This window comes from Borostomias antarcticus, assembly GCF_949987555.1.
Source record: "Borostomias antarcticus genome assembly, chromosome: 8".
Taxonomy (NCBI): Eukaryota; Metazoa; Chordata; class Actinopteri; order Stomiiformes; family Stomiidae; genus Borostomias; species Borostomias antarcticus.
The window spans coordinates 899,718-925,716 of NC_140241.1; the positions used below are offsets into that span (position 1 = coordinate 899,718).

Here is a 25,999-nt window from a genome sequence, read left to right on the forward strand (position 1 = left end):
TATAGAGGAGGAGGAGTCCACGCCTTCGAGGGGTCAGGCTGGTTGTCAGGGTTAGGGGTCAGGGGTCAGGCTGGTTGTCAGGGTTAGGGGTCAGGGTGAAGGGTCACAATATTAGGCAGCTGCTTTTAACACTGTGGCTGCTCAGTGTAAATATCTGCTTTACAATCTCCTAGACAACAAGTCTGACAAACCACAGTCACATATGAGCATCTGTCATAACAACTAGTCCTTCATCCACAATTCTAAAATATATAAGTTGAAGTTTTTGCTTTGATCTATTTCCCCTCACAAATCATTAGAAAGATAGTTAAATTCAAGTATGCAGTAAAATGTAACATGATCTGAACCAACATGACGGTTGAAGTGTTCCAGTATCCTGTGAAACTGAGCAGTTTTATAATAATAATAATAATAAACCAGAGAGGAACACAAACCCCTCCCACAATGCACCACACCGGTTCAGTATGATGCAACAACGTGGGTCTGCATTCAAGGTGAGCTATAGTGTCCGAATGGCCTTTGAGTGACTACTACTTTCTCTTTAACACGGCCCAAAATTCACTTACATTCTTTATGAACCGCCGTCAATCACTGTAATTTCAAATGTTTCCTGAAGTACCAAGTATAGGCAGACAGTTGACCAGTTTCAGAGCATTTTAAAACAGTGTTATTGAACGCAACTCTGGTATTGTGGTTGCAAGGGGCCCTTGGATGCTCTGGCTGCTCTGAGTAGGACTGATGTTGCAGCAATGAATGACTTGACCCAGTAAGTCAGTCTGCTGTACCAGACGAGGAGATGAACGCTTCCTGCGCTCGGACACCGTAGAGACAGTGATGGAGAAACAGAGAGGTGAGACAGTCAGGACAGGACAAGAATGAGTCCCTTCAGAAAGAGCAGCCAAGCCTTCTCCCCATGACGTCACTACTCTGACATCTCTGGGGATCAGAATCATCTCTCACTCTCAGGCAGCTCCTCCTACTTCCTGGTTAGAGCGGCCATTTTGCCACCACTGATCAAACTTGCGTTGTGGGGGTCAGCAGCGTTGCTCTCACTCCGGCGTCTTCCTCAGTAAAACAGTCACTCCTTCTGCCCATGACATTGCATTCAAACAAACGGTCCAATAAATAAAACAATAAAAGTCTTTGGTTGCTTTACAACAATAGTGCTGCATGTCCAGGCAGCCCTGCAAGGAGCTTTTTGTTTGTTTGTTTGTTTGTTTGTTTGCTTGCTGACCACTGGCCTTCAAGGTCATTTAGCGTCGACTTCCTGGTCGTCTGGCTCGTACAGCCAACCTCCACCACTCCGTTCAAAATGTCTCCCGTCTGTGTCCTGTGTCCATCCCTGGTTGCCATGGTCACAGCTCACCTGCTGTTCTTCTCATCAAGCCTGGAGGGAAAAGACAGGATTAAACCTCGGGAATAATGACACCACTTTACTAAAGTCCTTTTTGTGGAACTACTGTAGCTCTTTAGCATTGAGTATTCAGGTTAGGAGGAGGAGGAGGAGGAGGAGGAGGAGAGGAGGAGGGGGAAGGGTAGGAGGAGGGGTAGGAGGAGGGTAGGAGGGGTAAGAGGAGGGTGTAGGAGGGGCAGCGTCAGCTAAGCTACCAGAAGGAAAAACAACCTGGTAATGTTACCATGGTTTCAGAGGTGACTAGATTTTTTTTTTTTTTACAGTAGAGATCTCCTGGAGATTGTTCCCCTATTTCCACCTCAGTCTGCCTGTCTGTCTGTCTGTCTGTCTGTCTGTCTGTCTGTCTGTCTGCCTGTCTGTCTGTCTGTCTGTCTGTCTGTCTGTCTGTCTGTCTGCCTGCCTGCCTGTCTGTCTGTCTGTCTGTCTGTCTGTCTGTCTAATCTAATGTTAGATCCCCGAGGCTGCCCTACTCCCCCCCCCCCCCGTGGGGTCGTACTCTCGGATGCAGGCGGGGATCTGCAGGCGTCCTACGGGGATGAACTCAGACAGCTCCTGCAGGCTGTGGATGAAGCGGATCTTCCTGCTGAACTTCTCACTGCGGGGGGGGGTCAGAGGTCAGAGGTCAGAAGGTGTGGCTGGAATCTCAGCGTGACACACGGGGGCGTGACCCTCGCACGGCGGCGCTCACCTGACGAAGGGCTTGACGATGGTGATCAAGGCTTTGATGTACCAGGCAGGGTGGACCACAAAGAGCCCCTTCAGGTCCTTCTTCAGCCTGGGGGGGAGAGCAGAGTCACGCGCACAATCTCCCATGATGCATCATTGACCTCCTGTTTCCTGCGCTCCAGACTGAGAGAGGGGCTTTTAAAGCCTGAGGCCCCGTTTGAATTCCCCTTCCTTTTAAAAACACATTTAGCCCTCTAGCGCATTCTGAGGAGTGCAGACATCAGGACCAGACCTCCAGTGGGTCACATGACACATCAGGACCAGACCTCCAGTGGGTCACATGACACATCAGGACCAGACCTCCAGTGGGTCACATGACCACATCAGGACCAGACCTCCAGTGGGTCACATGACCACATCAGGACCAGACCTCCAGTGGGTCACATGTACACAAACCCAAATATAGAGGAGGAGGAGGAGGAGGAGGAGGAGGAGGAGGAGGAGGAGGAGGAGTCCACGCCCAGAGGGGACAGGCTGTTTGTCAAGGTGAGGGGTCAGGGTGAGGGGTCAGGCTGGTTGTCAGGGTGAGGGGTCAGGCTGGTTGTCAGGGTGAGGGGTCAGGCTGGTTGTCAGGGTGAGGGGTCAGGCTGGTTGTCAGGGTGAGGGGTCAGGGTGAGGGGTCAGGGGTCAGGGTGAGGGGTCAGGCTGGTTAGACTGAGAGGGGCTTTAAAAGCCTGAGGCTCCGTTTGAATTCCCCCTCCTTTTAGGAGTCACTGGGTTGGTCAGATCTGTAGAGGGGGGCGTGTTCTCAGCCGTCTCACGGTTGGTCAGATCTGTAGAGGGGGGCGTGTTCTCAGCCGTCTCACGGTTGGTCAGATCTGTAGAGGGGGGCGTGTTCTCAGCCGTCTCACGGTTGGTCAGATCTGTAGAGGGGGGCGTGTTCTCAGCCGTCTCACGGTTGGTCAGATCTGTAGAGGGGGGCGTGTTCTCAGCCGTCTCACGGTTGGTCAGATCTGTAGACGGGGGCGTGTTCTCAGCCGTCTCACGGTTGGTCAGATCTGTAGACGGGGGCGTGTTCTCAGCCGTCTCACGGTTGGTCAGATCTGTAGACGGGGGCGTGTTCTCAGCCGTCTCACGGTTGGTCAGATCTGTAGAGGGGGGCGTGTTCTCAGCCGTCTCACGGTTGGTCAGATCTGTAGACGGGGGCGTGTTCTCAGCCGTCTCTCACATGATGAGTCAGACTTGTTGTGGTGAACTCAACACATGGGTGTGACTCCTATGCTCACTGTCGCTTAGCAACAGCGTCAATTTCCCAGGAACTGAGCGTGTGAGGTAACGTCTAAAGGATGATGGGTAATTTTGTCACGACCGCTCCAAATCCCAGCTGTCTGAGATGAGGTCAGAGTGCGTTCAGGTTCTCAATGTGATGAGTCACCTTTCCTGTTTCCAGGCTAGCAGGCTAGAACACAACAGTCTGTTACCAACAACCGTCACTGCATCACGACATACCGCCAACGTACAGTAGGAGTTCAATGGAATAATCCCAATGCTCCTTAGTTTGTTCAGGTACTCTGACATCTTTGGTACTCTGACATCTTTGGTACTCTGACATCTTTGATACTCTGACATCTTTGATACTCTGACATCTTTGATACTCTGACATCTTTGGTACTCTGACATCTTTGGTACTCTGACATCTTTGGTACTCTGACATCTTTGGTACTCTGACATCTTTGATACTCTGACAACTTTGATACTCTGACATCTTTGATACTCTGACATCTTTGGTACTCTGACATCTTTGATACTCTGACAACTTTGATACTCTGACAACTTTGATACTCTGACATCTTTGATACTCTGACATCTTTGGTACTCTGACATCTTTGGTACTCTGACATCTTTGGTAACAAGCAGGCGTCTCCTCCTACTGTACTTCCTGTTTAGAGCAGCCATCTTGCCCCCACTGAGAACACTGAGCTGAGGGGGACAGAACGGTTCCTCTGCTGTTAGAACCCGTTATCAGCTGAGGGGGACAGAACGGTTCCTCTGCTGTTAGAACCCGTTATCAGCTGAGGGGGACAGAACGGTTCCTCTGCTGTTAGAACCCGTTATCAGCTGATCCTCTGGAATGTGGTGCGCCTGTCTCTTTAAGAATGAGGTAACACTCACCTTGCTGTTTCGCATGAATGTTGACCTAATGTTCCTAGGGAGGCCAGAGTGGTGTGTGTGTGTGTGTGTGTGTGTGTGTGTTCAGTGTGGTGGTTGAGGTGAGGTAGCGCTGTGCGTGCGTGCGTGCGTGCGTGTGTGTGTGTGTGTGTGTGTGTGTGTGTGAGGTAGCGCTGTGTGTGTGTGTGTGTGTGTGTGTGTGCGTGCGTGTGTGTGTGTGTGTGTGTGTGTGTGTGTGTGCGTGTGTGTGTGTGTGTGGTAGTGCTGGTCTGGGTGGTAGCCCTCCAGGGAGTCAGAACATGAAGCTGCCTTTATCAGGTCAAACAGCCTCAGTGATAAGAGAGCTACACGCTGCACACAGGGAACCTGAACACCCTTCCTGGCTGAACGCTAGCGTGTTTAAATATGAGCTACTGTACTCTGGGACCTGAACGCAGCGCTAGCGTGTTTAAATAGGAGCTACTGTACTCTGGGACCTGAACGCTAGCGTGTTTAAATAGGAGCTACTGTACTCTGGGACCTGAACGCAGCGCTAGCGTGTTTAAATATGAGCTACTGTACTCTGGGACCTGAACGCTAGCGTGTTTAAATATGAGCTACTGTACTCTGGGACCTGAACGCAGCGCTAGCGTGTTTAAAGATGAGCTACTGTACTCTGGGACCTAAACGCTAGCGTGTTTAAATATGAGCTACTGTACTCTGGGACCTGAACGCAGCGCTAGCGTGTTTAAATAGGAGCTACTGTACTCTGGGACCTGAACGCTAGCGTGTTTAAATAGGAGCTACTGTACTCTGGGACCTGAACGCAGCGCTAGCGTGTTTAAATATGAGCTACTGTACTCTGGGACCTGAACGCTAGCGTGTTTAAATATGAGCTACTGTACTCTGGGACCTGAACGCAGCGCTAGCGTGTTTAAATATGAGCTACTGTACTCTGGGACCTGAACGCTAGCGTGTTTAAATATGAGCTACTGTACTCTGGGACCTGAACGCAGCGCTAGCGTGTTTAAATATGAGCTACTGTACTCTGGGACCTGAACGCAGTGCTAGCGTGTTTAAATAGGAGCTACTGTACTCTGGGACCTGAACGCTAGCGTGTTTATGAGCTACTGTACTCTGGGACCTGAACGCTAGCGTGTTTATGAGCTACTGTACTCTGGGACCTGCAGAGCTGCTGTGTGTTAGGTCATGACAGAGTTCCATTAACCTTAGACTTCCCAACACCCCCCATGTTCAGGTAATATACATCAAAGAGAGGCTTCCATAAGACGATTACGGCCAGGGAGACACAGACATAACACACACACACACAGTAACACACACACACACACACACACACACACACACACACACACACACACACAGTTCCCTGCATAGTCTCTACCCACATATCCTCATGTTCCCTCTCTGTTCACAGCAGAGCGGTGTTGACTGCAGTGTAGGGGTCAGAGGTTATCTGGGGAACGCCCGGAGAGAGAGCGCGGCCCTAGCGTCGGCACGCCCAGTCCTCCCAGCGCTCAAACACCACAGAATTCCTGTCATATTTCATACGAGGGGCAGGGAGGGGGGCGAGGCAGGTACGCTACCTGTACAAGTCTGACACGCCCATCTGACACGCCCACTCCACCGCTCACCTCTGACAGGGGACCGGCACGGCTGAGTGGACACAGAGAAGGGATATCGGCGCCATCTTCTGGCGTTTCTGAGAACTACAGCTAATGGCGCCACTGTCCTCCTCACTGAGTGTTCCCCACTGTTCTATACGTTACCTTCTCTCTATGGAGGTGTAACACTGTTCTATACGTTACCTTCTCTCTATGGAGGTGTAACACTGTTCTATACGTTACCTTCTCTCTATGGAGGTGTAACACTGTTCTATACGTTACCTTCTCTCTATGGACGTGTAACACTGTTCTATACGTTACCTTCTCTCTATGGAGGTGTAACACTGTTCTATACGTTACCTTCTCTCTATGGAGGTGTAACACTGTTCTATACGTTACCTTCTCTCTATGGAGGTGTAACACTGTTCTATACGTTACCTTCTCTCTATGGAGGTGTAACACTGTTCTATACGTTACCTTCTCTCTATGGAGGTGTAACACTGTTCTATACGTTACCTTCTCTCTATGGAGGTGTAACACTGTTCTATACGTTACCTTCTCTCTATGGAGGTGTAACACTGTTCTTCTATACGTTACCTTCTCTCTATGGAGGTGTAACACTGTTCTATACGTTACCTTCTCTCTATGGAGGTGTAACACTGGCGCAGCCACTTGATGGAGGGCATCTTGTTCCGGGGCGCCATGCCGCACAGATACACCAGGACGTAGTTCTCCGACACCATCAGGTCCAGCGTGCCCACGATGTACCTGCGTCACCATGACAACGCACACTGGTCAGCACTGAACTGTCCGCGTAGAAACCTTTGTATCACGTGTGTGTGTGTGTGTGTGTGTGTGTGTGTGTGTGTGTGTGTGTATTACAGTATATTGTGTGTAGTATTTGTTGTAGGAGATGAAGGGTGATAGAACATAATTTAGAAGGTAGTTTTTCTGCTCAAACCTTTTGAGGTAAGTATACACACACACACACACACTCATCGCGCACGCACACACACACACACACACACACTCATCGCGCACGCACACACACACACACACACACACACACACACATTGCATCACAGTTGCTGCAAGTTTTAACATCCTGTTTTTCGTGTCAATACAGACCTTACCACCCCACACTGGCCTGAACACAAGACTCAACACAGACATGACCACCCCACACTGGCCTGAACACAAGACTCAACACAGACCTGACCACCCCACACTGGCCTGAACACAAGACTCAATACAGACCTGACCACCCCACACTGGCCTGAACACAAGACTCAACACAGACATGACCACCCCACACTGGCCTGAACACAAGACTCAACACAGACCTGACCACCCCACACTGGCCTGAACACAAGACTCAATACAGACCTGACCACCCCACACTGGCCTGAACACAAGACTCAATACAGACCTGACCACCCCACACTGGCCTGAACACAAGACTCAACACAGACCTTACCACCCCACACTGGCCTGAACACAAGACTCAATACAGACCTGACCACCCCACACTGGCCTGAACACAAGACTCAACACAGACCTGACCACCCCACACTGGCCTGAACACAAGACTCAATACAGACCTGACCACCCCACACTGGCCTGAACACAAGACTCAATACAGACCTGACCACCCCACACTGGCCTGAACACAAGACTCAACACAGACCTGACCACCCCACACTGGCCTGAACACAAGACTCAACACAGACCTGACCAACCCACACTGGCCTGAACACAAGACTCAACACAGACCTGACCACCCCACACTGGCCTGAACACAAGACTCAATACAGACCTGACCACCCCACACTGGCCTGAACACAAGACTCAACACAGACCTGACCACCCCACACTGGCCTGAACACAAGACTCAACACAGACCTGACCACCCCACACTGGCCTGAACACAAGACTCAAGTCTTCCAGATCTCAGATATCTTTATTCATCACATGTAGCGTGTGTTCAGTCACATGTAGCGTGTGTTCAGTCACATGTAGCGTGTGTTCAGTCTCATGTAGCGTGTGTTCAGTCACATGTAGCGTGTGTGTTCAGTCACATGTAGCGTGTGTTCAGTCTCAGTGAAATGCTGCTGGCGACTCAGAGATTCTGCTCAAAATGGCGTGGTGGGGGTATATGGACATATTATGACATCATAAGGAAGGGGGGGTATATGGACATATTATGACATCATAAGGAAGGGGGGGTATATGGACATTATGACATCATAAGGAAGGGGGGGTATATGGACATTATGACATCATAAGGAAGGGGGGGTATATGGACATTATGACATCATAAGGAAGGGGGGGTATATGGACATATTATGACATCATAAGGAAGGGGGGGTATATGGACATTATGACATCACACTGACCTGAAGAGGTTGTCCATGACGTACTCATAGTTCTCCACCGTGTTCTCCGGCAGGTAGCAGGAGGAGAACAGGATGATGGCGTTCATCCCCTCGCCATAGTAACCTGGAACACAGGGGAAGTATTTCCCATCTTTCCCATGGACACGGGGCTGAGGCCTTTCCTGTGGGCTCATCTCCCTTTCCTTCACACCACATGGCTGGGAACCTTCTTTTAACTTTGCAGGTCATTCAATGAAACTCTATTCTATTCAACTCATTCAATTAAACTATATCCTATTCAACCCATCAATTCAACTATTCTATTCAACACATTCAATTAAACTGTATTCTATTAAACTAATTCAACTTAACTATTTACAGAGAGCAATGGGAGGGGGGGGCATAGGTCCCACCCCTACATACTCCAGATCCCAATCAAACTCTATCCTATTCAACCCATTCAATTCAACTCTATTCCATTCGACTCATTCAGTTCAAGTCTATTCGGTTCATCTGTATTGCGTTCCCGTGAGTCGAGCGCTGTGCCTCACCTCCGTGGGAGAGCACCTGCAGGTTTGACTCACCTCCGTGGGAGAGCAGGTATGACTCACCTCCGTGGGAGGGCAGGTATGACTCACCTCCGTGGGAGAGCAGGTATGACTCACCTCCGTGGGAGAGCAGGTATGACTCACCTCCGTGGGAGAGCAGGTATGACTCACCTCCGTGGGAGAGCAGGTATGACTCACCTCCGTGGGAGGGCAGGTATGACTCACCTCCGTGGGAGAGCAGGTATGACTCACCTCCGTGGGAGAGCAGGTATGACTCACCTCCGTGGGAGGGCAGGTATGACTCACCTCCGTGGGAGAGCAGGTATGACTCACCTCCGTGGGAGAGCAGGTATGACTCACCTCCGTGGGAGAGCAGGTATGACTCACCTCCGTGGGAGAGCAGGTATGACTCACCTCCGTGGGAGAGCAGGTGTGCCTCACCTCCGTGGGAGAGCAGGTATGACTCACCTCCGTGGGAGAGCAGGTATGACTCACCTCCGTGGGAGAGCAGGTATGACTCACCTCCGTGGGAGGGCAGGTATGACTCACCTCCGTGGGAGAGCAGGTATGACTCACCTCCGTGGGAGAGCACCTGCAGGTATGACTCACCTCCGTGGGAGAGCAGGTATGACTCACCTCCGTGGGAGAGCAGGTATGACTCACCTCCGTGGGAGAGCAGGTATGACTCACCTCCGTGGGAGAGCAGGTATGACTCACCTCCGTGGGAGAGCACCTGCAGGTACGGCTCCAGGACGCTCATGTTGACCCGGTACTCATGACCCGCGATGCAGAACCTCCTCCAGCGCCGCCCCTCCCCGTCCGCCTGGTCCAGCTCCAGGGAGCCCGTCTCCGCCCGCTCCACCGCCACGCAGGACACGCCCTCGCCACGGCCCAGCCGCGGGAGGTCATCTGGGGGTCAGAGGTCGAAAGGTCAGGTGAGTGGGGGTTGACTAGTGGAGGAATAGGGTTGAGCTGCTTCCTGCTGGACGTCTTTCTCCTCAGCGCTATACCTGCTGATCTGAGGTCAGTCCTAGTCCATTCAGGAGGGCTCATCCCTACGACCTACGCCCTATGAGGTCACTTCCCTTCGTAGGGAGACCTCTGAAAGACCGGAACGAGGAGGGTCTCTAATTATGGTCCAGGGCCGTCGCATGCGTGTCAACAAGGCAGACTGTTGTCAGGGCAACACTGACACAGTGAGCCAGTGATCTCCGACTACATCTCAAGATTTCATTTTGATAAAATTACTGCATATTGGGAAGCTACTTTCTTGCCTGAAAAACTATGAAAACTGAACTAGTGTTTAGTGACTAGTGAAGTGACAGTCATGAGCCACCATTACAACAGCTTTTAGCAGAGCTCTGCATCAAAATACAGTCAACTTCCTGTGTTGTCTTCGTCTTACCTTGCAAAGAATTGTGGGAGCAAAGAGACCATCGCCTGTTATGAAGGGCGGCTTTCACATACTTTGGATTGGAATGCAGCTCAACATAGCGGCGGAGGGCGTGGCTGCTCACTTTGAAGAGCGGAGCCGTACGTTTGGAACACAGCCTGGTGCGTCAGGAGGTTTGACCTTTGACCTTTCTGATTTCTAAAGCTCCTTTCTAACACTGTACAACAGAACTGCACAAGAGACTGTCCAATCTAAAAAAAAATAGCACTCTCTCTCTCTCTCTCCTCCTCCTCCCAGTCCCTCTCTCCCCCTCCTCCCCCCTTCCTCCCTCACCCTCCTCCCTCTCCCTCCCCCTCCCTGTCCCTCTCCCTCCCCCTCCCTCCCCCCCCCCCTCTCTCTCTCACCCTCCCACTCCAGGTCAGTCATGCTGTCCGGGAAGGTGCAGGACTCGCTGTCCCTCTCCCCCCTCTCTCTCTCACCCTCCCCCTCCCCCCCCCCCCCGTCCTCCCTCCCCCCCCTCTCTATCACCCTCCCTCCTCCCTCTCCCTCTCTCCCCCCCTCTCTCTCTCACCCTCCCACTCCAGGTCAGTCATGCTGTCGGGGAAGGTGCAGGACTCGCTGTCCCTCTCCCCCACTCCCAGTCCCTCTCTCCTCCCCCCTCCCCGTCTCTCCCCCCTCCCTCTCTCACCCTCGCCCCCTCCCTCCCCCTTCCCCTCCCTCTCTCACCCTCCCTCTCTCTCACCCTCCCCCCTCTCTCACCCTCCTCCCTCTCCCTCCCCCTCTCCTCCCCCCTCCTCCCTGTCCCTCCCCCCTCCCCCCTCTCTCACCCTCCCACTCCAGGTCAGTCATGCTGTCGGGGAAGGTGCAGGACTCGCTGTCGGAGGGCGTGTCCAGGGCCTCCAGGTTGATGTCCAGCTCCGTGTCGTCCGGCGAGGGCGAGAGCGCGGCGGCCGAGTACCCGTCGTCTCCGGACGCCTGGCTGCGGTCCAGCGAGCCCCGGCGCTCCAGCGTCAGGCTGAGGGTGGGCGCCACCAGACGCTTCTTCCTGGCGCCCATCCCTGATAGGGCCAGGCTGGTGGGCGGGGCTGGGGGGGCGGGGACATTAGTTCTCTTTATTGATTGGTTACTGAGACCTCATATATATATATATTATATCTGCTGTTATTCAGAATCATATTTTTTCTGTCATCATTCAGTATTGAGTATTGAGTGTGAAAAGTAAGTTTATTCCTTAATTTAATCCTTTATTTTCCTTTACTAGGCTAGGGAATTGGGCAGTGTAATCCTATGTGACTCTTTTGGGTGAATAGTGAGTATATAATAGAAACAAGGTGAAGTGTGAGGGTTGACTGGTCTACGTTAAGTCTTGGTAGACAAACTGCAGAATACATTTGTGTTTCACCTGGTCTCTCTCCAATTGGCTGTGGGACTCACCTGGTCTCTCTCCATTGGCTGTGGCGCTCTCATGTTCGTCCTCTGGACTGTGAGCATCCTCAGGTAGAGGTCTGGAGGAAGAGGTCAAGAAAACATTTAAGCCTTTCAATCCTCTGGTATGCCGACACAATGCAACAAGAACCCGTTCTTAAGACCTGTCAAAAGTATTAATTAGTACAATAACTAGCAATGTCAACAAACTACCCCAGACTGCACATGGTCCAAAATTAGTTTGTGTAGGACGCTGGATGTGGGCTGCAGGCCATGTTCTCAGTAGGTTAGAAGGATGATATTCACAGGCTCAAACAGAATGAAGAGGTCACAGGTTGAGATTAGGTTAGCCTCTAACCTAGATTGAGATAAGGTTACAATTAAGTTAGCCTCTGACCTAGGTTAAGATTAGGTTAGTTTATGATTTAGGTTGAGATTAGGTTGATATTAGGTTAGTTTATGATTTAGGTTGAGATTAGGTTGAAATATGGTTAGTTTATGATTTAGGTTGAGATTAGGTTGAGATTAGGTTAGTTTATGACCTAGGTTGAGATTAGGTTGAGATTAGGTTAGCCTCTGACCTGGGGAACTCGTCGTCTTGCCACTCCTCCCGGAGCTCCATGTCCTGGATGTGAGGCGCTGCCTTGGCCCCCTCTGGACTCCTGGAACACACAACCACACAACCTTATCACAACACACACAACCACACAGCCTCATCATCACAACACACACAACCACACAGCCTCATCATCACAACACACACAACCACACAGCCTCATCACAACACACACAACCACACAGCCTCAGCACAACACACACAACCACATAGCCTCATCACAACACACACAACCACACAGCCTCATCACAACACACACAACCACACAGCCTCATCACAACACACACAACCACACAACCTCATCACAACACACACAACCACACAGCCTCATCACAACACACACAACCACACGACCTCATCACAACACACACAACCACACGACCTCATCACAACACACACAACCACACGACCTCATCAGCAGAACACACACAACCACACAACCTCATCACAACACACACAACCACACAGCCTCATCACAACACACACAACCACACAGCCTCATCAGAACACACACAACCACACAACCTCATCACAACACACACAACCACACGACCTCATCACAACACACACAACCACACAACCTCATCACAACACACACAACCACACGACCTCATCACAACACACACAACCACACAACCTCATCACAACACACACAACCACACAGCCTCATCAGCAGAACACACACAACCACACAACCTCATCACAACACACACAACCACACAGCCTCATCAGCAGGACACACACAACCACACAACCTCATCACAACACACACAACCACACGACCTCATCACAACACACACAACCACACAGCCTCATCACAACACACACAACCACACAGCCTCATCAGCAGAACACACACACAACCACACAGCCTCATCACAACACACACAACCACACAACCTCAGCAGAACACACACAACCACACGTCTTCAACAACACACACAACCAGATGACCTCATCACAACAACCAGCCCCGCCCCTTCCTATACGCAGACTACGCACATTGCGTAAGGCCCCCGACGGCCAGGGGCCCCCAATTGCCTGAGCGAATTTGCGGAGTTTAGGCAAAGAACGTACTATAGGATCCTCCCACTATCTGAGTACTACAGACAGACCCCTCGCCACAGCTGCTGCTACGGTATTTGCGCAGTGGTGCGTTGTGAATCCAAAAACGTAACTTGACGTTCAATCTCATGCGTGCACGGTGCAGCAGCCAGCAGCTGTTTGTTTACATTTATGAGCCGGCGACCGAGCCGGCGACCTAAAAATAAAACCTAGTTCCGAGTTACAGTAGTAACAGTAAGACTGCAAAATGAAAAGGATATATCCTTCAGGGAGCGAAAAAAAAAAAAAGAAGCAACGGAATGATGAGCTGCGTCAACAGCAGTCAGGTAACCAGCCAGTTGAATTGTTGGAAGTTGAATTGTGGAAATAATAATAAAACAGTGACATACCTCCAATCTGTGGGGGGACACCATGGAGGTATGAATGAAAATGGGTGGAATTCCTCATTGTTGTGGTGAACTTGCCACAGTGTTGTACACAGTACTCGAGTTGTAAAAAAAATTCAGGGGGGATGGTGGATTTTATCATATGGGGACAGATAATTTGTGCTGATTACAAATAATATAATATATTACAAATAATAGCACTGACCAAAACACCTGCAGAAATACTGCAGGAATGACATAGCAGCAGTTAAATGCTCCTTCTGTAACTTTAAATATCCACTGGGCTTACATCAAATACATCAAAACACAACAATAAAAAACAGTTTTCTGAACTTATCAATATGACTCTGTCCTTCACAGGATAAGTAGCATGGATCACTGCAAAAACTCAAAATCTTAACAAGAATATTTGTCTTATTTCTAGTTAAAATGTCTCATTTTAGTAAAAATCTCATTACATTTAAAACAAGACTCATCACTGGAAAAAACAACAATTTTCTCCTGTTTCAAGTAGATTTTCACTTAAAATTAGCAGACAAATCTGCCAGTGGAACAAGATTTTTTGCTTGGAATAAGAAGATAAATCTTGTCCCACTGGCAGATTTTTCTACTTATTTCAAGTGAAAATTTACTTGAAACAGGTGAAAATGGTCAAATGTTATTTTTCTGGTGTTATTTTTCTGGTGATGACTCTAAATGTTGAAATAGCAGTAAAACCACATTCATTGATGAAATGACATAAGGGATGGAAAGGGGGGATGGCAGTTTTACAGGGGGGATGATTTGGACCGTTTTTATTTCAGGGGGGGATGCCATCCCCCCTCATCCCCCCTCAACTCGAGTACTGGTTGTACACAAGAAAATCATGCACAATCTACAGCATGATTTTTTGTCGTTTTGCTGTAACTTTGTTAGTTGTATCTGTATGACTATGACCAGAGCCTTGGGGTACCTATCCCAGTGGGCCATATACAGTTTTTATCCTAGGCGGATATTTTTATACTTGGATTAACCTAGCTAATATATAATAATATAATATATATATATAATAATATTATATATTATTATATATTATATTATAAATTTCAAATTTGCATAAAATTAGCTTGCATTCTGTTACTATGCCAAGTGTGTGTGTGTGTGTGTGTGTGTGTGTGTGTGTGTGTGTGTGTGTGTGTGTGTGTGTGGGGGGGGTGGGCCCGGGGCAGAGGGGGTGGGAGTAGTGGATTTATAACAGTTCAGTTATCTTATTGTTTGTTTGTCGCTCTCTTTTTGTATCTATAATTTCCAGGAGCTATGCTTAAGTTTGTGACTAAAGCCACAAAACAGCCACAGCCAGATACAAGTGAGTCAGATGTGAGTGATGGTGAGGCAGAGCACGTGAGTGAAGAAGAGGCACAGTCTGTACAGCATGCATCAGATGACAGCAGTCCTGACTCTGAGTCAAATATTAGTGTTGCAGAGACAGAGGGAGGCACAGACCCTGATCTGAGAGAGGATGTAGAGCCTGTGAGTGAAGAGGCAGAGTCTATACAGTATGCATCACATGACAGCAGTCCTGACTCTGAGTCAGATATTAGTGTTGCAGAAGAGGCAGAGGGAAATGCCACAGAGACATCCACGGCCACTGCCTCAGATCCAGTTGTCACGCCATCAACTGACCCAGCAGATTGGCCCCCAGTCTTAACAGACGCTATTAGGACTGAATTAGTGCGCAGAGGTCCATTCAATCCAGGACCAGATTTTACTTACCCCAGAGACCAAAAAGAGCCAAAAAGAGCATTTCATACAGGCTTATTAAAGCGACGACTGGCAAATGGGGAACAAGTGACTCGGTGTTGGCTTTCATACTCCACTAAAAACAATGCAGTGTATTGCTTTTGCTGTAAGCTCTTTTCTACAAAAGACTACAACATAATAAATCGGGGTGTGAATGACTGGTCAAACATAAATTCTGTTCTACAAAGCCATGAGGGAAGTTCTGAGCACACAAATAACATGATCAAGTGGAGAGAACTTGATACACGCCTACGTCAGGGAAAGACACTTGACCATATTCAAATAACACTTCTGGAGGCTGAAAGAAAGAGATGGCGAGATGTCCTTAAAAGGTTACTACTTATCACCCAGTCTCTGGCCCAAAGAAACATTGCATTCAGGGGTTCATCACAACAATTATACCAGCCAGATAATGGAAACTTTTTGAAAGAGGTTGAGTTAATGGCAGCAGTTGACCCTGTTCTACAAACCCATCTGGGCAAAATTAAAGATGGAAAGACGCACAATTATTACCTTGGGTGCAGAATACAAAATGAGCTCATCCAGATTGTGAGTGGGAAAATACTGGAGACAATTGTGGCTCAAATAAGACAATCAAAATACTTCTCCATTATCTTGGACTGTACACCAGACATTAGCCACCAGGAGCAGATGTCTATTATTCTGAGAATTGTCAGCATTCCTGAAAAAAAGGAAAAAGAGGAAAAGACAGACATGAAGCCACAGATCAAGGAGCACTTCCTCGGCTTTGTGAATGTGGTGGAAACCACAGGCTTGAATCTCTCTAATGTCATCCTAAACAGACTGGAGGAGCTGAAGATTCCTTTTGCAGATTGCAGAGGCCAGTCATATGACAATGGAGCTAACATGAAGGGCAGGCACCAAGGAGTACAAGCCAGACTGCTCCGAATCAACCCCAGAGCTGTATTTGTGCCTTGTGGAGCACATACACTAAACCTTGTAATTGCAGATGCTGCCAAATCTTCAGAAGATGCAAATGGTTTCTTTGGGTACCTGCAAAAGATCTTCACCTTCTTTGCAGCTGGCACACAAAGATGGAGTGTTTTGAAGAAACATGTGAAGATAACTGTGAAGTCTTGGAGTGACACCAGGTGGGAGAGTAGGATCAAAAGTGTGGAGGCAGTCAGGTATCAGGCTTCTGAGGTCCGGGAGGCGTTACTGGAAGCCAGAGAGACCACCAGTGATTCTGCAGCCAAGATCGAGGCACAAGCCCTTGCAGAAGAAGTTGGGTCCTACCGTTTCTTGATTTGCTGTGTCGTATGGTATGACATACTGTTCATGACACACACTGTGAACAAGCATCTCCAGAAAGCCTCGATGCAGCTCGATGTGGCAATGAGTTCAATTTCAAAAGCAAAGGCTTCCCTCTCTGCATACCGGCAAAACGGATTCACTGGCGCCCAGACGACAGCCAAAGATCTTTGTGAAGAAATGAATGTCGCTGCTGTGCTGAAAGCGAAGCGACTAAAAAGCACCAAGAGGCATTTCAGCTATGAGGCTCCTGATGAACCATTCACTGATGCACTGAAAAAACTGGAAGTCAACTTCTTCAACAAGGTGGTCGACTCTGCTGTGACATCCATGGGTGAGAGATTTGAAACACTCAACCAGGTGAGAGACAAATATGGGCTGCTGCTGAACTTCACAGCTGCCTCTGAGATGTCCAGTGAATCTTTAAAGGCCCACTGCATGGAACTTGAAAAGTCCCTAAGCTTTCAAGATGACTGTGACATCAGTGGACGGGACCTCGCACAAGAGATTCAGGATCTACCAGATCTGCCATCAAAAGACATGACTGCCTTTCAGCTATTTTCATTTCTCAGTGAGAAAAACCTGGATGATATTTATCCTAACCTTTGGATAGCCCTAAGAATTGCAGTCACCCTACCAGTAACCGTAGCATCAGCAGAGAGGAGCTTCTCAAAATTAAAGCTAATCAAAACCTACCTGAGATCCACCATGTCACAGGAACGTTTGAGTGGTCTGGCCATCATGAGCATAAATCATGAAGTGGGAAACGGTCTGTCCTATGATGACCTCATTGATGATTTTGCCTCCAGAAAGTGCAGAAGAGCAACATTTTGAGGTGGGTTTTTGACTCAAACATCCAAATGTTTTTCACACTTTAATTAATAACAGATTAAGACAATTAGGATTGTATATATAAATGTGTGTGCATTTGCTTAACTGTGACATTTTTCACAATTTATTCCAGGCATTCCAGATAGACTGGTGTCCGAACTATCCACACTGAAGAAAAGTCTTTCCACTGTAAACGTTGTACACCTTTCCACTGTACACATTGTTAATTTCATGTTTCGGAGCTGTGTTATTTTATTTGTATCTGTTTACTGTTACTACTTTAAGTTTGCTGAGAAAGTTTTGAAAAGTTTTGAAAAAGTTTTTATTCAATAAATGTTTCTACCTCATTCTGATGTGTTTGTCTACCTACTCTGAATATGGATTTTAACTGTTTTTAAGGTGAGAGAAACCCTGCAAAAACACTGGCCAAAATCAGTCCAAATCGGCCCAAATCGTGCCCAAATTGGCCCAAATCGCCGCGGCTGCCGGCTTCGCCGGCGGCCGCAAGCTGGGCAGCCGGCTTTGCCGGCTGCCACGATTCCTGCTTAGGGACCCCTGGGAGCCAGGATCGGCACTGACAACAACACACACAACCAGGGGCCTCATTTATCAAAGAGCGTGTAAATTCCGGTGTAAAAGAGGGCGTACGACGAAAACGCGGAAAATGCGAAATCGAGCGTACGACGAGAATATATACACGCTTTTCGGATCTATCAAAAAGGTCGTACGCCCTTTTCTGCACGAGAAATCCGAGACTGGCGGGGAAGAGAGCGTACGCGCACGCGCCCCGTGTTCCGCCCTCGCCACGCCCTAATCCAACCATATATGGTCAAAACCATGAGTGGCCAAACGTGGTTTCCCGGAAGGAACCGGCTTAAAAAGGTAGCGTGGAGCACCCAGGCGGGACAATGAAACATGGAACGAAGAGCTAAGAAGAGGAACTTCTCGGAGACGGAGGTGCATGTGCTAGTTGGTGAGGTCCACACGAGGAAGGCAATCCTCTTCGGAAGGTATTAATAGCCTACCTTTGTCTGTTTGCTCCTACAGCTTAGTAGCCTACTTTAGCTACGTTTTGTGCATCTAGGATTTGGCATACACGGACATACTGTAACATGTGGCTGTGAGGAAAGCAAACATTCTGTGGTAGGCTATGATTAAATTAGGACCAAAAACAGGGAACAATAACGCAGATGACCACTTCATAATGTTAGAACACATTAAACATTTTCCCCTCTGGGAAATTAAGACTCATCTAAATCACCCGGTAAATCACAGCATTTATTTGACTGCCAACAGAAAAACATATCAAATGAATATGGCTGCACAATGAAATGTTTAATGCATAATCAAGTTCACAGACAAACTCAAAGAAAATGATTGAAATTGTTTCTCCAGACTCTGACGTGGGGTCGGACTCAGAGGAGGGGGAGTCTGCAGTGGTCCTGGACCTGACGGTCGTGCCCCCGCGAGTTGTAGCCTCCACCTCCAGCGCCACGACCTCCACCTTCTTATCAGCTTTGAATATATATCTTGGCAAACATAACACGGGATGATGTACAAGGAGGGGACAGATACCTAGTGAAAGTACTATTGGTTGCTAGTAAAAAGACAATAACGAGGGCTTGGTATAAGGTGGAACGCCCAACCAAGGAGCAGTGGCTGGGTGTTGTGGAGGAGATGTATGTTAGGGAGAGGTTCACGCATGCATTGAGGATGCAGGAAGGAAAGTTTGAAGGGAGATGGGAAAAATGGATGGATTATAGAAGGAAGTGTGATGATACCACTAATATTAAAATTGTCATATTTGAGTAAGAAAAAAAAGCTGCATGGATGGATGTACCCATAAGCTGTTATTGTAGGTTTTTATGTTTTATTGTATTGTCGTTGTATGGATGGAAAATGCTAATAAAGATTAAAAGTAAATAAGACAAAGAATATGTATCTTGGCTATGGACACACCAACAAGCCAGCCGTCACGCGCAGCGCCTGCCTCCAGTCTAGCCCCTACCCTGCTGTGCGCCAGGATGAATGAGTCATGCGTGGAGCCAGGCCACCGTGCCACTACACTTGTGATGAGCATGTCGGCGTCACATATGATTTGGGTATTTCTAGTGTGCACATTTTAGCGATTCACATAGACGTATTCATTCACTGATGGTGCCCTTATGTGGGTGCAGTCGCCATCGCCGTCACCTCTTTGGAGTTCTATCTCGGCCAGTACTACGTAGGCCGAGTAGCGCCGGATTCATTTAGGCTCGCATTACGCACAGGAGGACTGTCATTTATATGCTTACCAAAGAGCAAACAGGTCCACATGATCACATATTAATGACAATCTAATTGGTCAATTATTGCCGTTTGATGGAGTGCCTGCATTAGGTGTGTGACATATAGCCGGAAAGGTTTTGGACAGCGCATAGGTTCAGTTTGGGGAACAAATCCATATCGGACCATTAATGAGCCGGTTAGAGGACACGTCTAATCTTGCATTGCGATATATGTTTGTGCTGAATTGGGCTATTAGCCTACATGTATGTGCGTTCATGAACTGTCGCTCTTATTCTCTCCGTCAAACATAGTAATTCACCGACGCACCACCTGCGTCGCCAGTTCCCCCTGTGTTCAAGAAGGGCGTAGAACACCGTGTAAATCGGTACGACAACTTGAGAGGTGTCCTACAAAAGCGCGGAGAAAGGCGACTAAATTTCCGCCCTTTCGGCTTGATAAATCGCAATGTGGGGGGGGCAAATGGCGTACGCCTGAAATCGCGAAAAAGACCGTGTAAAAGAAGGCGTACCTCAATGATAAATGAGGCCCCAGATGACCTCATCACAACAACAGACACATCAAGATGTCTTTGTCCCAAACAGCTTCAAGCACTTCATGAGTTTCCTCTCTCTTTTCTCGTGGTTCATTACGTGTCTCTTTCACAGCAGCACCCCTCTGGTGCCTTCGGCTCTGAGCTGTGAATGAATATTCAACTGAACCCGCTGTTCTGGATGAGTCAACGCTGTGTGATTACCTCCCTGGAGAGCTGATTACCTCCCTGGAGAGCTGATTACCTCCCTGGAGAGCTGATTACCTCCCTGGAGAGCTGAACATCAGCCAATTGTGCCAAGTGGCACACAACACAATCCAACACAATAAAATACAATACATGACATTAGCACTCATGACATTTCCTTAGTTAAACACATCTAGCAACAACATCATAACTTTTGGTTGTGCAGTATTGCACAGGTGATTAAATGTAATAATATTACATGTAATGTAGTAATATACGGACGCACAAATGAGCCGGTGGCTTTCCTGTCCTGTACAAACATGAACCGATGAATCAGACAGGGTCACATCCTACAGTACTCTGAGTGACCATGGAGACGAGCCAAGTTAGTACCAACCAGAGCAGGATCATCATCAAAGACCCCTCCTTCAACATCAAAGACGCCTCCCTTCATCATATACACCCGGTTCACAGAGTTAAGCACCCGTGTTCATATCCAGACCCATGCATGCAAACACACGCAAGCAAGTGCACGTACATGCACACACACACGATATACAAACACATGCATGCGCAAGCATATTAGCATGCACACACACACTGTACACACATGCACACACTCTGGTTCTCTCTCTGCTCGCCTCAGTGCACACTGACACACACGTACGCACACACACACGCACGCACACACACACACACACACACACACACACACACCCTCACAGAAGAGCCCTCTGGTTCTCTCTCTGCTCGCCTCAGTGCACACTGACACACACACACACACACACACACACACACACACACACACACACACACACACACACACACACACACACACACACACACCAGCTGGTCTTACACACCTTGACCAGCACGACCGTTGGATGTTGATGCCTGGCCTGTAGACCTAGTCGGTCACCCAAGGTGAAAGTAGCTTAATGAATGCTTGTTTTAGCCTATAAAAATACAGCTTAAAATCAGCCAGTAAGGGAGACAGCCAGCAAGTCTGTTGTCAGGGGGAAAATGTAGGGGGGTTTGGTAAACCTAAATGACATTCTTAGATTTCCAAGCATGCGTATAAATAGCAAATGCAACCATAACATACTGAAGGCGATGCCCACATTTGGAGGAGAGGCTGTATTTCTGCCATTGTTCAAGCCTTCCTCATCTAAAATCATCAGAATATGATACTTCTGTAAATCTATCTTCCCGTTTCCACCCGTGTAACCAAGCCCACCTCTCTACTCTTACCCTGCCTGCTCAGCACACTGTGTCAATACACAAGAACAAAGACACATACCTGTGAGTCCACCAACTGGGTCAGTTCATACTAGTAGGCTACTAAATAACGTGATTCTGTTCTACTAGGGCGAGTAGGGCTACATTACCTGTAAAAAACTAAACAAACTGTCTCTTGTTGAAGAAAATGATTTAGCTAGTTCAGAGTTCAGAGGAGCGTTTATCCTGAGCGCTGAGCTGAGAGAACAGGATACCTGCTGGGACTTCCCATAGGACACCGCCGCTGCACGACCGGCCAATCAGAGGGCTTCCCACCTGCTGCCTGCTGACGCGCTCGCTACACCTGAAACTGAAACCTCCTGAGACAGATTCACAATCCTGAAAGACTGCGTTCTTAAACTAGAAGGCTACTAACATCCAGGGGGAGGGGAGGGGGAACACAGGGGGGGGAACGTAGGGGAGGGGGAACACAACATCCAGGGGTAGGGGAGGAGGAACACAGGGGGGGGAACGTAGGGGAGGGGGAACACAACATCCAGGGGTAGGGGAGGGGGAACACAAGTGAACCCACTTCTTTAAAATGAGGCTGAGAGTTCAGTTCACTCGCCTGTTTTCTGATCAACTGAGAGGGGAATCAAGGTGGGTCAACTCTGCACAGCACAGATTCTCCAGCGCTGTGTTTACCACCACACCCCTGACCACACCCCACACCCCTGACCACACCCCTGACCACACCCCACACCCCTGACCACACCTCACACCCCTGCCCACACCCCACACCCCTGACCACACCCCTGCCCACACCCCACACCCCTGCCCACACCCCACACCCCTGACCACACCCCACACCCCTGACCACACCCCTGCCCACACCCCTGACCACACCCCACACCCCTGACCACACCCCTGCCCACACCCCACACCCCTGCCCACACCCCACACCCCTGCCCACACCCCACACCCCTGCCCACACCCCTGCCCACACCCCACACCCCTGACCACACCCCTGACCACACCCCACACCCCACACCCCTGACCACACCCCACACCCCTGACCACACCCCACACCCCTGACCACACCCCACACCCCTGACCACACCCCACACCCCTGCCCACACCCCTGACCACACCCCACACCCCTGACCACACCCCACACCCCTGACCACACCCCACACCCCTGCCCACACCCCACACCCCTGACCACACCCCACACCCCTGACCACACCCCACACCCCTGACCACACCCCACACCCCTGCCCACACCCCACACCCCTGACCACACCCCACACCCCTGCCCACACCCCACACCCCTGCCCACACCCCACACCCCTGACCACACCCCTGACCACACCCCACACCCCTGCCCACACCCCACACCCCTGCCCACACCCCACACCCCACACCCCTGCCCACACCCCACACCCCACACCCCTGCCCACACCCCTGCCCACACTCCACTACTGGGATACTCTGGGGGATTAACTCACCGTTTAAAGTTCCAGAGGGAGGGAGGGAGAGGGAGAGAGAGGGAGAGAGGGAGAAAGAGAGGGAGGGAGGAAGGGAGGGAGGGAGGGAAAGGAAGTGAGAGAGAGAGAGAGAGAGAGAGAGAGAGAGAGAGAGAGAGAGGGAGAGAGAGAGAGAGAGAGGGAGGGAGGAAGGGAGGGAGAAAGAGAGGGAGGGAGAAAGAGAGGGAGGGAGGGAGGGAGGGAGGGAGGGAGGGAGGGAGGGAGGGAGGGAGGGAGAGAGAGGGAGGGAGGAAGGGAGGGAGGGAGGAAGGGAGGGAGGGAGGGAGGGAAAGGAAGTGAGAGAGAGAGAGAGAGAGAGAGAGAGAGAGAGAGAGAGAGAGAGAGGGAGAGAGAGAGAGAGAAAGTGAACAGTCCATTCTCTGAAAGGGCTTGTCTTTACCATGTGACCATAAGGGCCTAGGTGGCACTATATACCTGTAAATCTTGTTTGGTTTCTGATCTACAGTGTGCTCCTGCTCTCAGCTGTACAGTACTTCCTGTTGCGCCACGAATGCGTTCAGACAAAACAAATCTCACCGAGGTGAACACACGAGGAGGCGTGGGAGAATATTCACCACCGGTTCACTCAACGGAGGTCTACAGAGGAGGTTGCTAAACTATTAATCTAGAAGATCCCTAACTTGGTCACACACCCTACAGGCACCTAGCTACAGCATGTCACAAAGACTTAGGATCAGCGGTCTACACACGCCTCCCTACCAGCACAGTACAGAAAGACTTAGGATCAGCGGTCTACACACACCTCACTACCAGCGCAGTACAGAAAGACTTAGGATCAGCGGTCTACACACACCTCCCTACCAGCGCAGTACAGAAAGACTTAGGATCAGCGGTCTACACACACTCCCTACCAGCGCAGTACAGAAAGACTTAGGATCAGCGGTCTACACACACCTCCCTAACAGCACAGTACGCTGGTCGTAGTTTGGTAAATTGCGATGATCTGAATTGCTATTTCAGAAGCAGGCAAACCTACAGGACTGATGACGTGGAGCCGAGTCTGGAGGCCCATATGAGAGGGAGGGTGTGGAGGGAGGACACTAGCTCTCCATTGTTGTAGTACGCTTGTTGAAGCATGACAAGGGTGTATACTCTATCCTTCTTTGTCCTCTTGTGTTCAGGAAACTCGAGCATGTAATCGCAGCTGCCCATGTTGAGCCAGCCTTTTGTTGTCCGGGCGACGCAGGACAGGGGTGGAAACATCAGGGACTGGGTTTGAGAAACTGAAGCAGGAAGTCCCAGAGCCACTCAGGCCCTGACTGAGACGCACTAGAACATGCATGAAGTCCCAGAGCCATCCAGGCCCTGACTGAGACGCACTAGAACAAGCATGAAGTCCCAGAGCCATCCAGGCCCTGACTGAGACGCACTAGAACAAGCATGAAGTCCCAGAGCCATCCAGGCCCTGACTGAGACGCACTAGAACAAGCATGAAGTCCCAGAGCCATCCAGGCCCTGACTGAGACGCACTAGAACCTCTCCCCCAGACCAGATCACATGGAGGCTCTGAAGCAAGGCCTGATGGGTAGGATGGACCGGGAGCTCGTCTGGCTGGCCGGGGGGAAGCAAGGCCTGATGGGTAGGATGAACCGGGAGCTCGTCTGGCTGGCCGGGGGGAAGCAAGGCCTGATGGGTAGGATGGACCAGGAGCTCGTCTGGCTGGACGCGGGGAAGCAAGGCCTGATGGGTAGGATGGACGGAGGGAAGCTCAGATGATAGACTGACCGGGATCTGAGGTCATCAAAGGCCGTCCTACTGGTGCAGAACGCCACAGATAAACTGGGCGCCCGGACAGACAGCAGCCATTTTAGCAGACGACAACGCAGAGGAGCGCTGAGATCTGGTCACATGACTCGTTTGGCCAGCTCATGAGCGCACGGCGCGACAACTCCAGCCAGACCGCCGTGAGCCGGGCGTCAGGAACACACTATGGCCTGGTGTGTCTACAGCATAACTACCCTCACAACCTGGATGTCTACCGTAGGCTACCGCACAGACGAATCTCTTCCCAACACGGAAGAAGAACTGAAAAAGTTCCTAATCTCTGCAGCTGCAATGACAGAGTAGAATATCTGAGCTCCGAGCTTCTCTGAGGCGTTTCAGAGAGGCTGCTGATGAGCCAGTATTAAAGGAAGTCAGTCGACGCTTCCTGAGTGAATGAAATCTCCCCTCTTCATTTGAGGCACTTTGTTACGCCAGACCTCAGTGCCTCTTCACCCTTACTTCCCCTCTCCGTGGGCGAGCCAGTATCCTCAGGACACGGACACATGACGCGACTAGCATTTACACACGGGTTCAGCAAGATGGATACAAAACCCCAATGCTCTGTCTCAGAGGATCACTGGACCAACTCTCCCTCAGGCAAGAGAGGGAATACTAGCAGAGCTCAGGAGACCAGCACCACATGTCCAGCTCATAATAGTGTCGACACAGTCGAGTTTCCACAGAATTAACTGCCTAGAATGATTAGAATCAAGACTTTGGCTCGTCTCAAATAAGGAATGACTTACCCGTTCAGCAAGTACTGGTCCCTTTTGTCCGTGAAGGTTCCCATGACTTCAGTCCTGAACAGTGAAGATCAAACGTCCGTTAGTGAGTCAACGGGGCACATTAAAGAAGTGTTCAGTGACCGAAGATCAAACGTCCGTTAGTGAGTCAACGGGGCACATTAAAGAAGTGTTCAGTGA

General features: G+C 49.7%; 2 protein-coding genes across 2 annotated transcripts in view; both read right to left on the reverse strand.

Moving 5' to 3' along the window:
* Nucleotides 1-25,999, reverse strand: part of pi4kb (phosphatidylinositol 4-kinase, catalytic, beta) — a 229,655-nt gene that overhangs the window by 132,902 nt on the left and 70,754 nt on the right. The gene's annotated exons all lie outside the window — the stretch shown is intronic.
* bnipl (BCL2 interacting protein like) lies at nt 1,862-25,866 on the reverse strand (the record flags this gene model as incomplete). The annotated part of the gene is made up of 9 exons (XM_084441974.1): nt 1,862-2,009; nt 2,103-2,189; nt 6,490-6,621; nt 8,250-8,352; nt 9,494-9,685; nt 10,997-11,254; nt 11,604-11,674; nt 12,176-12,256; nt 25,823-25,866. 9 exons carry the CDS (start codon nt 25,864-25,866, stop codon nt 1,862-1,864), a joined length of 1,116 nt encoding a protein of 371 aa, XP_084298100.1.